Source organism: Myotis daubentonii, chromosome 3, assembly GCF_963259705.1.
Source record: "Myotis daubentonii chromosome 3, mMyoDau2.1, whole genome shotgun sequence".
Classification (NCBI taxonomy): Eukaryota; Metazoa; Chordata; class Mammalia; order Chiroptera; family Vespertilionidae; genus Myotis; species Myotis daubentonii.
Genome location: NC_081842.1, coordinates 11,557,492 through 11,569,410, shown reverse-complemented (window position 1 = coordinate 11,569,410; position 11,919 = coordinate 11,557,492). Strand labels below are relative to the sequence as shown.

General features: G+C 50.8%; 1 protein-coding gene across 1 annotated transcript; it reads right to left on the bottom strand.

Moving 5' to 3' along the window:
• Positions 1-1,395: 1,395 nt before the first annotated feature.
• On the bottom strand, positions 1,396-10,264 carry ADAMTS1 (ADAM metallopeptidase with thrombospondin type 1 motif 1). The gene is made up of 9 exons (XM_059686776.1): positions 9,066-10,264; positions 7,145-7,491; positions 6,660-6,792; positions 6,133-6,297; positions 5,434-5,720; positions 5,031-5,217; positions 4,766-4,941; positions 3,708-3,883; positions 1,396-3,557 (listed from the first exon to the last, which is right to left on the bottom strand). The coding sequence occupies exons 1-9, from the start codon at positions 9,736-9,738 to the stop codon at positions 2,858-2,860; spliced, it is 2,844 nt and encodes a 947-aa protein (XP_059542759.1). The 5' UTR covers positions 9,739-10,264; the 3' UTR covers positions 1,396-2,857.
• Positions 10,265-11,919: the final 1,655 nt, after the last annotated feature.

The window sequence follows — 11,919 nt, the reverse complement described above, 5'->3', positions numbered from 1 at the left end:
TATGAAAGCTCTGATTCAAAAATTTTGCTTGTAGTTGGAATGCTAGAGAAAGTGCCTACTGAGTGCTTTCCAAATTGAGTATTTTAATTAATATTCAACATTATGCCAGCTCATCATTTATATCTGTACCATGAGCGAGCACAAAATAGTTCATCTTTTTAAGCAGGTTCCTGATCAATCTCACAAAACCAGATGTGTTTTGAACTAAACTCTCTTTGCTGTCAAAATTTTTAAACTGCTCGGTTTATTGATAAAAGAAAAATCTCATCAGCAAAGTGATAAAAACATAAGGTGGTTACTTAGAAAGTTGTTTGGCATTGAATATGCAGAGAACAATGGAAAAAAAACCTTTTGACTGTTTTTATCTTTGTGTCCTGAACTTCAGTCTCCTTGCTGACTATGTCAAATCAATGCGAGCCTTTTCAAAGACACATTAACTCATCAGTGAGTTGGGCCAGATCTGAAGATGACTTCTTTATATTGCGGGTTATCATTTTAGGTACATTTATCTCCTTTTATCAAATAGTTTGTATAGTGATTGAGGGTGAGGGCACATCGCTTACTGAGTACCATAGTAATGTTAAGCAAAAACGTAATTGTGGTAGACATCACCTTAGGCCACTGGTGATTAAGCACATGGCCAAATCCGATGGCTAATGGAATTCTATGGGACCACAGCTAGTTCCCAGTGTGAAAAGATTTGACTTTTACTTTTTGGCTCAGAGGCCCAGGAAGTAGTAAAATATGAAACCAGAGACTAACCTGACTCTCCCTTCCCCTGCCCTGCTATCTGACTTATACACCTGGCTCCAAAGAATCTTACGTTCAGTTGCTCAGAGGAAGAACACTGCGTAATTCTGAAGGGCTAATTATCCTCTGAAACTGAAGTTAGCAAGTTACATAGAACTATTTGAGGAGACTATTTGAAGGACGGTGAAGAGAAAGATGAAAGTGTGAAGTTGGAAGTGTATGTGGCTAACCATATAATCCAAATCTTCTAGTGCATCAACTATTTCCTGGGAGAAAGGTAGGTACTTTGGAAGATGTCTAAACTTTTAAAACAATTGATGTACCATTTAGTACTTAGAATACAGTCATTCACAAAAGTCTACCCGGAGTGTCATTGGTGTTCCAGGGTGTCTCTACTACACCTCAGGTATTTCTGATGAGAAAGTGGGACATTGGCGCCTCCACTTACCATGCATGTCTATTAACGTAATTTAAGGCACCGTTTTCTACTCAGTAGTTAAGTACTTTCATATAACATCATGTGATATAGTTGAGGAAGACATATGAATTCCAAATACTTCCAGAATCCCATCTTTTCCCACTTTATTTATGGTGTACATCAGAGGTCAGCACACTATACCCAAAGAACAAATTTGGCCCACTGCCTGTTTTTGTAAATAAAATTTTATTAGAACACTGCCATACCCATTCATTTATGTGTTGCCCATGGCTGTCTTCATGCTACAACAGCACATTGAAGTAGTTGGGACAGAGATGGTATGGGCCACAAAGCCAAAAGTATTTATGATCTGGCTCTTTTACAGAAAAAGTCGGCCAATCATTTGTATATATTATACATGAGTAACAAACCTATCTACCACCAAAGATACCATAGCTTCCTTTCTTTGCAACAATCACACAATCCAGGATATATAAAATACATTTCATTAGAATGAAATCTTATTTCCAAAGAATTTAAGAAAATATCCGTTCTTCAAATTCAGTATTTAAGTCTCGGATTTCCTTCCTAGAAATAAATTCCCACTAAAAAAAAAAATACACACATATTTGAAAAGTGTTCTTTTATTATTTCTAGTAACATATATTGTATAAATACTCTATTTTTTATATGCCCTTTTACAATCACGGTATAACTTAAGAGTTTTATCATTAAAAAGAAATGTATAAAAATAAATATGTTATTATAGGCATTTATTACATACTATAGTCCTTCTCAGAAGGAACACACAAACCAATACTTATAAAGTACATAGAATTTATAGTAACATATTTTACTATATACACATGGAAAAAGTCATCCTCTTTCATAGTAGAAGAGCTGAACAGACATTCACCAGGATATGACTGCTGGACCAGCTGCTGGGGATGGACCTGCTACCCCTCAGTAGCCTCCCCATCATGAGACAAAGGACCTCACTGTCTCCAAACACTGGGGACCCTGTTGTGCTCACCCCTTTCTTGTTCTGGCATTGCTTCCTTGTTTGCGTGATCTCGCTGACTTTCTTGAGACTCAGACTGGTTTTTCACATGCACATTCCTAAGGTAGGCTTACACAAGGAGGGAAGGAAGGTGGGCGGTACCGAGCTGGGGGTGCCTCCTCTGGATTTACCAGCACCCGATACATCACTGCTGTTTTCCCCTTAGAGGCTTAGAGACTCAGTGCATTTTTACAAACACAGGACTTGTTTCTTGGTCGAAATAAATGTACAAAGACGGGAGAATGGCGCAAAAAGGTAATGATGGAGTCACTGGACATGCTCAACTTTTTTCTCCATGGTGGACATCCTTCAGTTCTTAACTCTCGGTAGAAAAGATGACATAAACATTCTCTGAAACCATCGCAATCATAAACAGTGCTGGTCAAAGCTCCTCTTTGGACTCCTTTCTCCCTCCATTGCGAGTGACATCAAGTAAGCCACACCTTAAGCTAAGAATCTCATTGTTCTCTTGCTTTGCCTCCCCAACCCCCAGGACACCATGTGTTGAATCAGTACCAGGGACCAGGGATTGGAACATCACCAGCAAGGTCTACTGGATCCCTCCAGCATTCTTGATTTCAGTGCCTCAGCCCTTCCTCACCTCATCGTCCCCTCCACACTCAGCCCGCTTAACTGCACTCTGCCACGGTGCAAAAGTCTATGTAATGTTTAGGCTTCTTTAAAGGATCGCAGCTCTCGTGGGCCAGCACCCCCCCATCGTGGGCCAGACACTGCAAGGTCCTCTTTTTGTAGCCCTTCCCACAGGTCTTGGAACAGGGGGACCAGTCCCCCAGCTGCCAGTGGGGGCAGGGCAGGTCCGCGCAGGGGCGGGTGCTGGCTGGCTTCACTTCCTTGGCACACTCCGAGGCAGGCTGCCCGTTGAGGTCTCGGCACTCCACCCGTCTCCTCTGCACCCCCTGCCCACAGGACTTGGAGCATTCGCCCCACTCTTCGATGACCCACTCTGAGAAGGTAGGGATGGCATTGAAAGGCTCCTTCTTCTTCTTCACGAAATAGGTGTATTTAATTTTCGGCCGGAGGGCATTGCCCACTGTGAGGACCTGGATGGTCAAGGGCTCCTTGAGGGGGCTGAAGCTGCGGATTCTTTCCAGCGCCGCAGAGGAGCCGCTGTACCTCAAGGCCGTGCCCTTGTACGTGATGTCCTGCTCTAAGGTGGACAGGGTGAAGTCGCCGTTCAGGATGTATGTGCCATCGGCGGCTTTGATGGCGAGGAAGCTGCCAGTGTTTCTGGATCCCCTCTGGTTCCGTTGTTTCACTTCAATGTTTGTGGCTCCCGCCGGGATGGTGACGATGTCATGATAGCCAGGACTGCAGGCAAGAAGAGCAGATAGAAAGATCGCTCATTCACTGGCTACTTGTATGGTTTAGCTAATCATTTAGAAGACAATTTTTACCAGACCTGTACAAAGGAACATCTAAATGATAGGATCTTTGGGAGTACGGCATTTTCAAACTTACTTTGAACTGGTAGCCGATCCTGATATTTTCTTGCATGTGGATCCATTTCCTCCACAAATGCCACATTTGTCAAATTTCTTTTTGGAGTCTATGATGCGATCACAACCAGCTTTTACACACTGCCCTTGCACACACACAGAGGTGGAGTCGGGGCTGCATGGAGTACCATCTACCACCTGAGAAAGGAAGAACAGGTATCTGGTGTCACACACTAACCAGGGACGGCATGGAGCTGTAACTACAAAAGTTTCCCTCATTAACATCACATCTCCGATTTCCTGACCATTGCAATAAAACGGTACTCTATACATGCCATATACTACCCTTCTCTGTCTTTTTTCCCTTAGTACATACAGACATCTGAAAAAATCACACATTTTTTATTATTTGTTTATTGACCTATCTTACTTCTACCTAAGATCAATGAAAGCGGATTTTTTGGTCAATTATTCATGGCTATATCCTCAGGATAATGCCTGAGGTGCTGAATAAATCACTTACTAAATATTGAATTTGCAAGTGGGGAATATTTTTAGGGCCTACAGTGATAAGGACACATGAGATTTCAACCAAATTCAATACCACATTTTACCTCAGCCAGTTTATCCCCTAAGTGTAACAGTAATATGATGCTTTTGCTAGTTCCATATATGTTCTTAAACACAAAAGGTATCAAAGCTCAGACTTCCATTTTAGTAAGTCTGTTTGCACATGCTCCTGCTAGTCAACCAGTAACAAGTACTTTGGACCGTGCCTGGGCTATTTTCCAAAACTACTGGTTGGCTGCCATGCTAACACATCATTGATCTAGCCCAGTGAAGGGCTCTTGTTTGTAAGAATAATAAGAAATTGCAAGAATCCGCAGTGCTAAATTCAGCTTGATTCATCACTCTAAACAATACCAAACAAATCTGGCTGAGGTATGCCAAAGAAAATCAAGTCTAATTTGAAATTGAACATATTAATATACAGATTAAAGAAGTGCCTATAGGTTGCATGGAAAGGTAGCGAGCCAAGGCGTTGGGTCTTAGGCAAAAAGTAAGTGGAAAAGTTACTACCTTGGGCTGCAGAACGAAGAAGTAGCCAATGCCTTTGGCTTGACAGATGAGCTTGCACCTGTCCTTTGGGGAGACCCCAGCGTATTTGGGTGTCCACTCCACTGCGGGCCCACTCCCAAAGGAAGCTTTGGAGAACTCGTTGTGTGCCTCGCACTGCTCCTCTCTAAAGGTTTTGCCTGGAAAGAGAAGGATAGAACGGCGTTATCAGTCTCCATCCCTTCACTGCCTCTTGGGGGGCACGGCTTTTCCGCCCGTTTTCACTCACCGTTGTTGTCTGGACAGTCCTCAATGTTACATGATCTGTAGCGCACACGCTTGCCTTCACAGTACTTCCCTCCGTTCTTGGGGACTGGGTTGTCACACTCCCTCATTGTGTACTGAACGCCTCCACCACAGGTTCTCGAGCAATCTCCCCAGGGTCCCCATGGCCCCCAGCTTCCATGAACAGGTGTCTACATGGGGACACAAGTCATCAGATTAGAATTCTCTACAGAGACCTTCTTAGGGAATAAAAGAGAAAAATAGGAGATAAAGAGTCAATTACGAAAAGAATCTATCTTCCCAGCCCGAGAACAGAGTTGGGGTGTTTAACGTGCCATCAGACATTTTGGCATCACTCTATTTGATTCCGGATTTGAAAGGAGCATGCGCATGAGTAGGAAACTCACATCAAAATGCTTCTTGTCAGTCTTGTTCACACACTTGCTGTTGACACACCATTTCCCTTCGCCACAGCTGGTGCCGTCCGCCCAAGGGAAGTGTTTGGTTTGGCACACCAGCAGCCCCCCGGAGGTGCCCGTGCACCAGAGGGTGGTGCACGTGCTGGCTGCATCGGGGCAGTGTTTGGAGTCTTCCCCAAACGTAAATTGGCACTGCCGGTTGGCATCATACAAGGTCCCAGGAAGGTCAGAGGGCAGCTGCATGGGGCTCTGGGGCTTGTCCATCAAACATTCCCCTGCAAAAACAAAATAAACAAAAAGCCCAACTATTAACCATTATTAATAAATGATAAATGAAAGCATGTAGGGGGTAGATCAATTCCAGCAAATATGTATCGTAAGAGATAATATATAGCAAAGCTAGTTAAAGGCTGTCAAACTTTTGGAGAAGATGCCAGAGAAATTGAAATGAAGATAAATTGAAATGAAGACATTATCCTCACTGGGCTATTTCCGCAATGACAGGAAATGACTGTTCTGCTAAAAATTCAAATTCATGTATCTTTTATTAGAATTAAGATCTAAAAAGGCATGCGCTTGGCAGTGAAAGTAATCTTGAAGGAAAATATCAAGAACAAAAAAAGAAAAAATGAGCCTGTTTAATTAGAACTTTACATACATGTGGAAAGAGTAGTTGGAGCGTCTTACCATGACCATTGTCCAGAAATGAGGTGATCATGTAGGCGCTGCAGGGAGACCAGGGCTGGCTGCGGTCCAAGTTGGAAAGCATGGACGCCATCAAGTGGGAATCCCGGTTGACATTAATGCTGGCACATTGCTTCGCATCGTCGTGTGGCATGTTAAACACGTGGCCTAAGAAGCAATCCGAAACTCACATTAAAACATAGGTAAATGTGCAGCATTTTATTCCAAATAGGGATATTTCTAGAGAAAAAGAACACCTATTTTGGAGACAATGTCTACACAATGTCTACATTTTAGAGTGTAAACAAAAATGTACAATCTCCAAATGTCCATAGCTCCAATGATCTTATTGGTATTCTAATAAAGATGATCATGTTTAGAACAATTAAAACATATTTTCTGCAATTTCTAAGAAGCCCTGGCACCTAACACAGCAATATAACCTACAGACTCTCTCTCTCAAATTAATATCTTGTTTTTCAGTTTGCATTCACAAACTGAGCTTAGCTCTTACTCTAAAACAGACTCACCCAATTCATGGGCTGTGGTGAAGGCAGCTTGTAAGCCATCATCTTCGATGACAGAGCAGCTTCTGCTGGGATCACAGACAGTTCCAACATCAGCCATCCCGAGGGTGTCACATGTCTGGGTGCCACACAGGTCCTACAAGGACAAAGGTACCTCCTGATTAATAGGGACATCCCATGAACTTTGGGATCTGTCGGGGCAAGGTGTATCTTCACATATGTCTTGGAACATCTACATTCTTTGTTGTTGAGCTGTCCTTTTAGGGGTATTCTGTGTGACTTTCACCAATATTTCTTCCTAATGCTATTCAAACAGGACTGTGCAACTTGAGCTATTAAAATTGTAGAAGAAATTAGGAGATGGACTGACCACGCTAGCCAATTAAAAAAATGCAAGTGCCGAAAACTGGTGACATGCCTTACCGACATTTGTCACCAAGCGGACTCCCCGGGCGGCCCTGTCATACTTAGCCCTGTCTTCCTCTCACCTGCCTGGTGAAAAGAATCGCCGTGTCATAGTGTTCGGCATCTCGGTCACTGGGCGGGTTGTGCTGTTTCTGCCAGTTGCAGAAGTTGCGCAGAGTGAGGGCCGCGTTGGAAGTCACTTCTGGTCCCTTTTGTTCCTCATAGATGACCAGGATCTTCACGACCACCAGGCTCACCGAATTGCGAATGCTGGGGTGCTTGTACAACCTGGCGGCCACCGAGAACAAGGTGAGGAGGTAGTTCTTGAGGCCACTGCCGTGGAACTCTGCCATGGACTGGTCAGCCACCAGCATGGTTTCCACATAACGGGGGCTGGACACAAACCGCTTCTTTCTCACGCTCCCACTTCCTGGAAAGGAACAAGAAAGACAGTTTGCTCAGGGGCAGTCTAGCCGAGAATAATCACCTCCCCAGAGTCTATAAGGAAAGTCTAACCAGTCACGGCAAATAAAACAGAAATGCACCCAGGGCAACAATAACAAAAATATTTGCATCGCCGCTCACCGAAAATGTTATTTTTAAAGTTTTCTCCTTTACTTTAAATAAAATGGCCATGTGCTCCTCTGAGGGGTCAGGCTTTCTTTTTAAAAAATGTATTTGTTAATTTTTTATTTATTTTTTTTTTGGTGAGAGGGATTTCTTTAGTCCTCCTGCAAATCCTACCATCAGAACAAGGCAGTACGTACACCTTCCTCCCCAGCTGTAGTAAAAAACTTGGAGCAAGGGCAGCAGGCAGAGGCCCTGAGTCACTCTTTCACAGGCCAGGGCTCAAATCCTGAATGAGATCATCGGGCTCCACGTGGAAGGCCCAGGGCAGGGCTGGGGCGCCTGCCAAGGGGCCGGCCTCCAGGAATCTCTCAGCCTGCACTGCTCTGCAATCTCATTCCAGGGGTCCCTGGGGTGCGCTGCTCCTGCCAAATCCAGGCAAAAAGACCACCCACCCTGCCCAGCAGCCTATTGCCCCACTCCAGCTGCCCCAGGGAATTAAGTCCCTGCCTCGGATTGAGTCCAGGGCCCTTCAACTCCTGAAACTCGGCCCCCAGGGAACTGGGCTGTGTAACCACATAACTGCTTCAAGGAGCAGACGTGCTGGGGAGAGTGGAGAAATTCTCGAACAAGACATGCGAGGAAGTTAAAGAAGAGCAAAGGCACCAAAGTGAGAGGATGAAAAGAACGGGACAGTAAGCACTGCACACAACAGAGAGAGGCAGGGGAAGGAGAAGCAGGATTAGCGGTGACTAACGTTCAACAGAGAGCAGAATTATGGCCGCGAGAGGGAGCGCAACCTGGGATGCCGGGTGGGAGGCGCGGGGAGGCGGGGCCAGCAGGGCAAAGACCTCCCAAGCAGGTTCTGCAGAAAGCCCCGGCCGCCTCTAGTCGTCGGGGTCAGCCTCTTGAATGGGGAAGGGGACCGAGGGCGGCCGCACAGAGGTGGCAGCGCAGCCATGCAGTCTCGAGGGCTGCCCATTTCGAGGTCACCAGCGGCCCCGTGCCCTCCATCCCCGCCCTCCTCTGCGCACAGGGTGCGCGCACAGGCAGCGGTTACAAAACTAGTGCAAAGTTGCAACGCGACCAAAGAGCCCATGCACGGCCGGTACAGCGACATGAACTGCATGGGAAGAAGTTGCACACGCTCACACTCGACTAAGGTGGAAAGAGTCGCATGACCAACTCCCCCTTCCTGGTCTAAAGGCTTCGCCTTAGTCAGCAGAAAATCATTGGGTTGTCTGTCCTGTCTCGATCATTCATTATTCCGGCCCACGGAACTAAGTGTTCTGGCGGGACCTCAAGCCTCATCGCTCCCGCCAGGTCTCCGTCCTGCCTACAAACTGGAGTCTACTCTTAAGTCGAGTCGCGCAGAGAGAGTGGGGAGAGGGGGATGAATGGAGACACAAGTGAGAGTCATTCTTCTGGGACTGGTACCTGTTGGCTGCCCCGAGCTCTGCGGCGCGGGGTCCCTCGGCCGCAACTGAGCCCCGGAGTCCTCGCCCTCTGGCGCCGCGCCCCTCGCGAGCTGAGTCTCCTCGTCTATAACCCCGCACTTGGCCCCGCCGCCGCCCCGCCGCCGCCGCCGCAGGAGATGGAACTGGGGCCGCGTCGGCGGCTCCTCCCCGGCGGCGGCCGGGGCGAGGCGCACGGTGGCGGCGGCGGGCGCGGGCTGGATGAAGTACTCCTCGCCCTGCAGATAGAAGGCGCCGCGCACGCCCTCGCACAGGCTCAGGGCGGCGGCGGAGCTGGGATCGCCGTTCACGGTGCCGGAGTAGAAGCAGTGCGCCAGGTCGCCGGCGGGGTCGGGACTGGGAGCGTCGGACCCCCGCCTGCGTCCCACGGTCTGGAGCGTGAAGCCGGGCGCCAGGAAGCCGCGGTCCGGTTGCAGTTCCAGGCTCAGCTGCCGGCCGAAGGCGTCCAGGCGGAGGTGCGTGTCCCTGTGTCCCGGGTCGCGCTCCACTGTGGGCAGCACCAGCTCCTCGTCCTCCTCGGCGGGGCGCCCGTGCGCGCCGGGTAGGACCAGCAGTGCCGCGGCCGCCGCGAGCAGCAGCAGCACGGACGCGGGCTGCGGACCCCGAGACCACCTGGCCAGCTCCGCCTTCCCCATGTCGCCGCCTGCGATGCGCCTTCGGGACCCCGCGGGGACCGCCAGCTGCACCCGAGCCCCCGGAGGCACCGCGCGCCGCAGCGCTCCCGGCGAGGAGGCTATTGTTTGGGGCGGGAGTGCAGAGCCTCGCTGGCCTTGCTCCGGATGGTTAAAGTTCAGTTACTATGACTCTTTGCAAGTTCACGGAGAACCAGCCGCACTCGGGGCTCCCGGGGTCACTTGGGAGGAGGCGCTGCAGTGCAGCCTGCGGACGCGAAGTTTTCCTCCGAAGCGCAGAGTTAGAGGCGCCGCGCAGCCGGCGCTGGCGGGGTGGCTGCTGCGATGACCCGGAGCGCCCGGGGACGCCTCTGGGGCGGAGGCACCGGGCCACGCGGAGATCGGCGCCGGGAGCCCCTCTTCGGCTTCCGCCTGGACCGGGGTGCTGCTCGCTCTGCGCCGAGCTCTGTCCTCTCAACCCGACCGCGCGACCGGGTTTTGAAACAGCCCCGGGCTCGGAGCGGCTTTCCTGCGAGTGCAAGAACCGGGCACTCGGGACCGCTCTTTTATAGCTTGCAGGAGGCTTCGCCATCCCCTCCCCCCTTCCTCCTCCCTCTTGGCCGCGGCTCCATCCGAAGACACCGCCCCCTAAAGTCTGTGCTAGACCGCGCTCAGCGCGGCGGGCCGGGCGGGGGAGGGGGAGGGGGCGATCTCCGCGCTGGCTCCGCGCCACGGGCTTGTCCATCTGGGGGCGGAAGACGCCGGGGGGGGCGCTGGAGGGGGGGCTCTGTGACCAGTCCTTCGGGCGTCTGGGGCTGCAGCGGGGAGAGGTACTCACTTCCACCGCGCCTGGCCCCGGCCGGCTTCTCGGACCACCCGCCCTTCCCGCCGCCCTTCTGGTGCGGGAGCGCAGTCCGCTCGTGGGGCTGCAGTTCCCCGAAGGGACGATCGGGGTGGAAAGCGGAATCCCTTCCCCAAGATTTCCCTGCCCAGGAACTCGCCCTGCGAGGCCCCCCTCTCTCGCCATCCCTACCCCCGGAGCCCCCGACTCCCCAGCCGTTTCTAGAAAGACACCCCACCGCTCCTCGTCATCTCCCTAGCCTACCCAGGGCCGGTTTGCTCTCTCTTCGCCCCAATTTTTCTCGGGGAAAACCAGAAAGCATGCTGGGTGAGGGGCCGGGAGACACTTCCCAGGCTCTGGATGTTAAAGTGCGTGTGCATGGACCTTCCCCCCGACTCCTTCCAACACCGTCTCCCCCTTCGGCCGCCTGAGAGCCCTCCGTGTGCGGACCCAGGGTCACACTTCCGGAAGAGGTTATCGGGGCTCGGTTCAGCTCCCTAGAGCCCAGGGAGGGAACTGCGCTTTCTCTTCCCACCCGAGAAGTGATCGGCTCCCGCCCCGCCTGCCCGCCTCCTCCACCCGCGGCGGCGGCCAGGCGGGCGGGTACCTCGAGGGACCCCGCTTCTCCACGCAGGGACCAGCGGGACCGCTGGGGCTGGAAAGTAAGCGGTGGGGACTTGAGGAAACCGGCTTCCTTCCGGGCCCCTCCCTCTTCCCATCAGGAGTGGGAAAGGCTGCGTCCGCGCTACGGGAGCGAGAACAGCTGAGCCTTTCCACCGTTAGGTCCCGAAGAAAAAACTGAGCAGTTCTTCCATCCAAGAGGAGGGAGGGAGGGGCTCCGTGACACAGAGGAAGGAAATGTTTCATAATGCGTCCCCTGGCGGGGAGCCGCGGGGACAATGGTGGGAATGGCCGCCGAAACCCTGGCGGACCCGGGCCCCTCCAACTCGCGCGCTCCGCTCCCTGCGCTTCCAGGGCCTCCCGCCCCACGCCCCCTCCACCCCTACCTCGCAGTTTCCACCAAGTTTCATCTGGGCCCTTGGGCCCCTGCCTAGCTCCTCCGCAGTCCTGCCAACTTCATTCAGCCCCAGCAGGAGACAGCCCCTTCACTCCTCCAACGCACCCCTCTTCCAATTTTTTGCTTTCAGAATACTTTCCAATGTCCCCTCTTCCTCGGAGAGTTAGTTCTAAGTTGCCTACTTGGACAATCAGATCCAAAATGTTCTCTCCACTCTTCAGCAGAGTTCAACTGAGAACCAGTGGCACCGAGAAGCAAACACGCTTCGCTCTGGGAAAAGTGTAACAGCATTCCCTGGTCCCCACACATTTAGGAATGAATGCACGGGTTCTACAGTGTAGTTTTC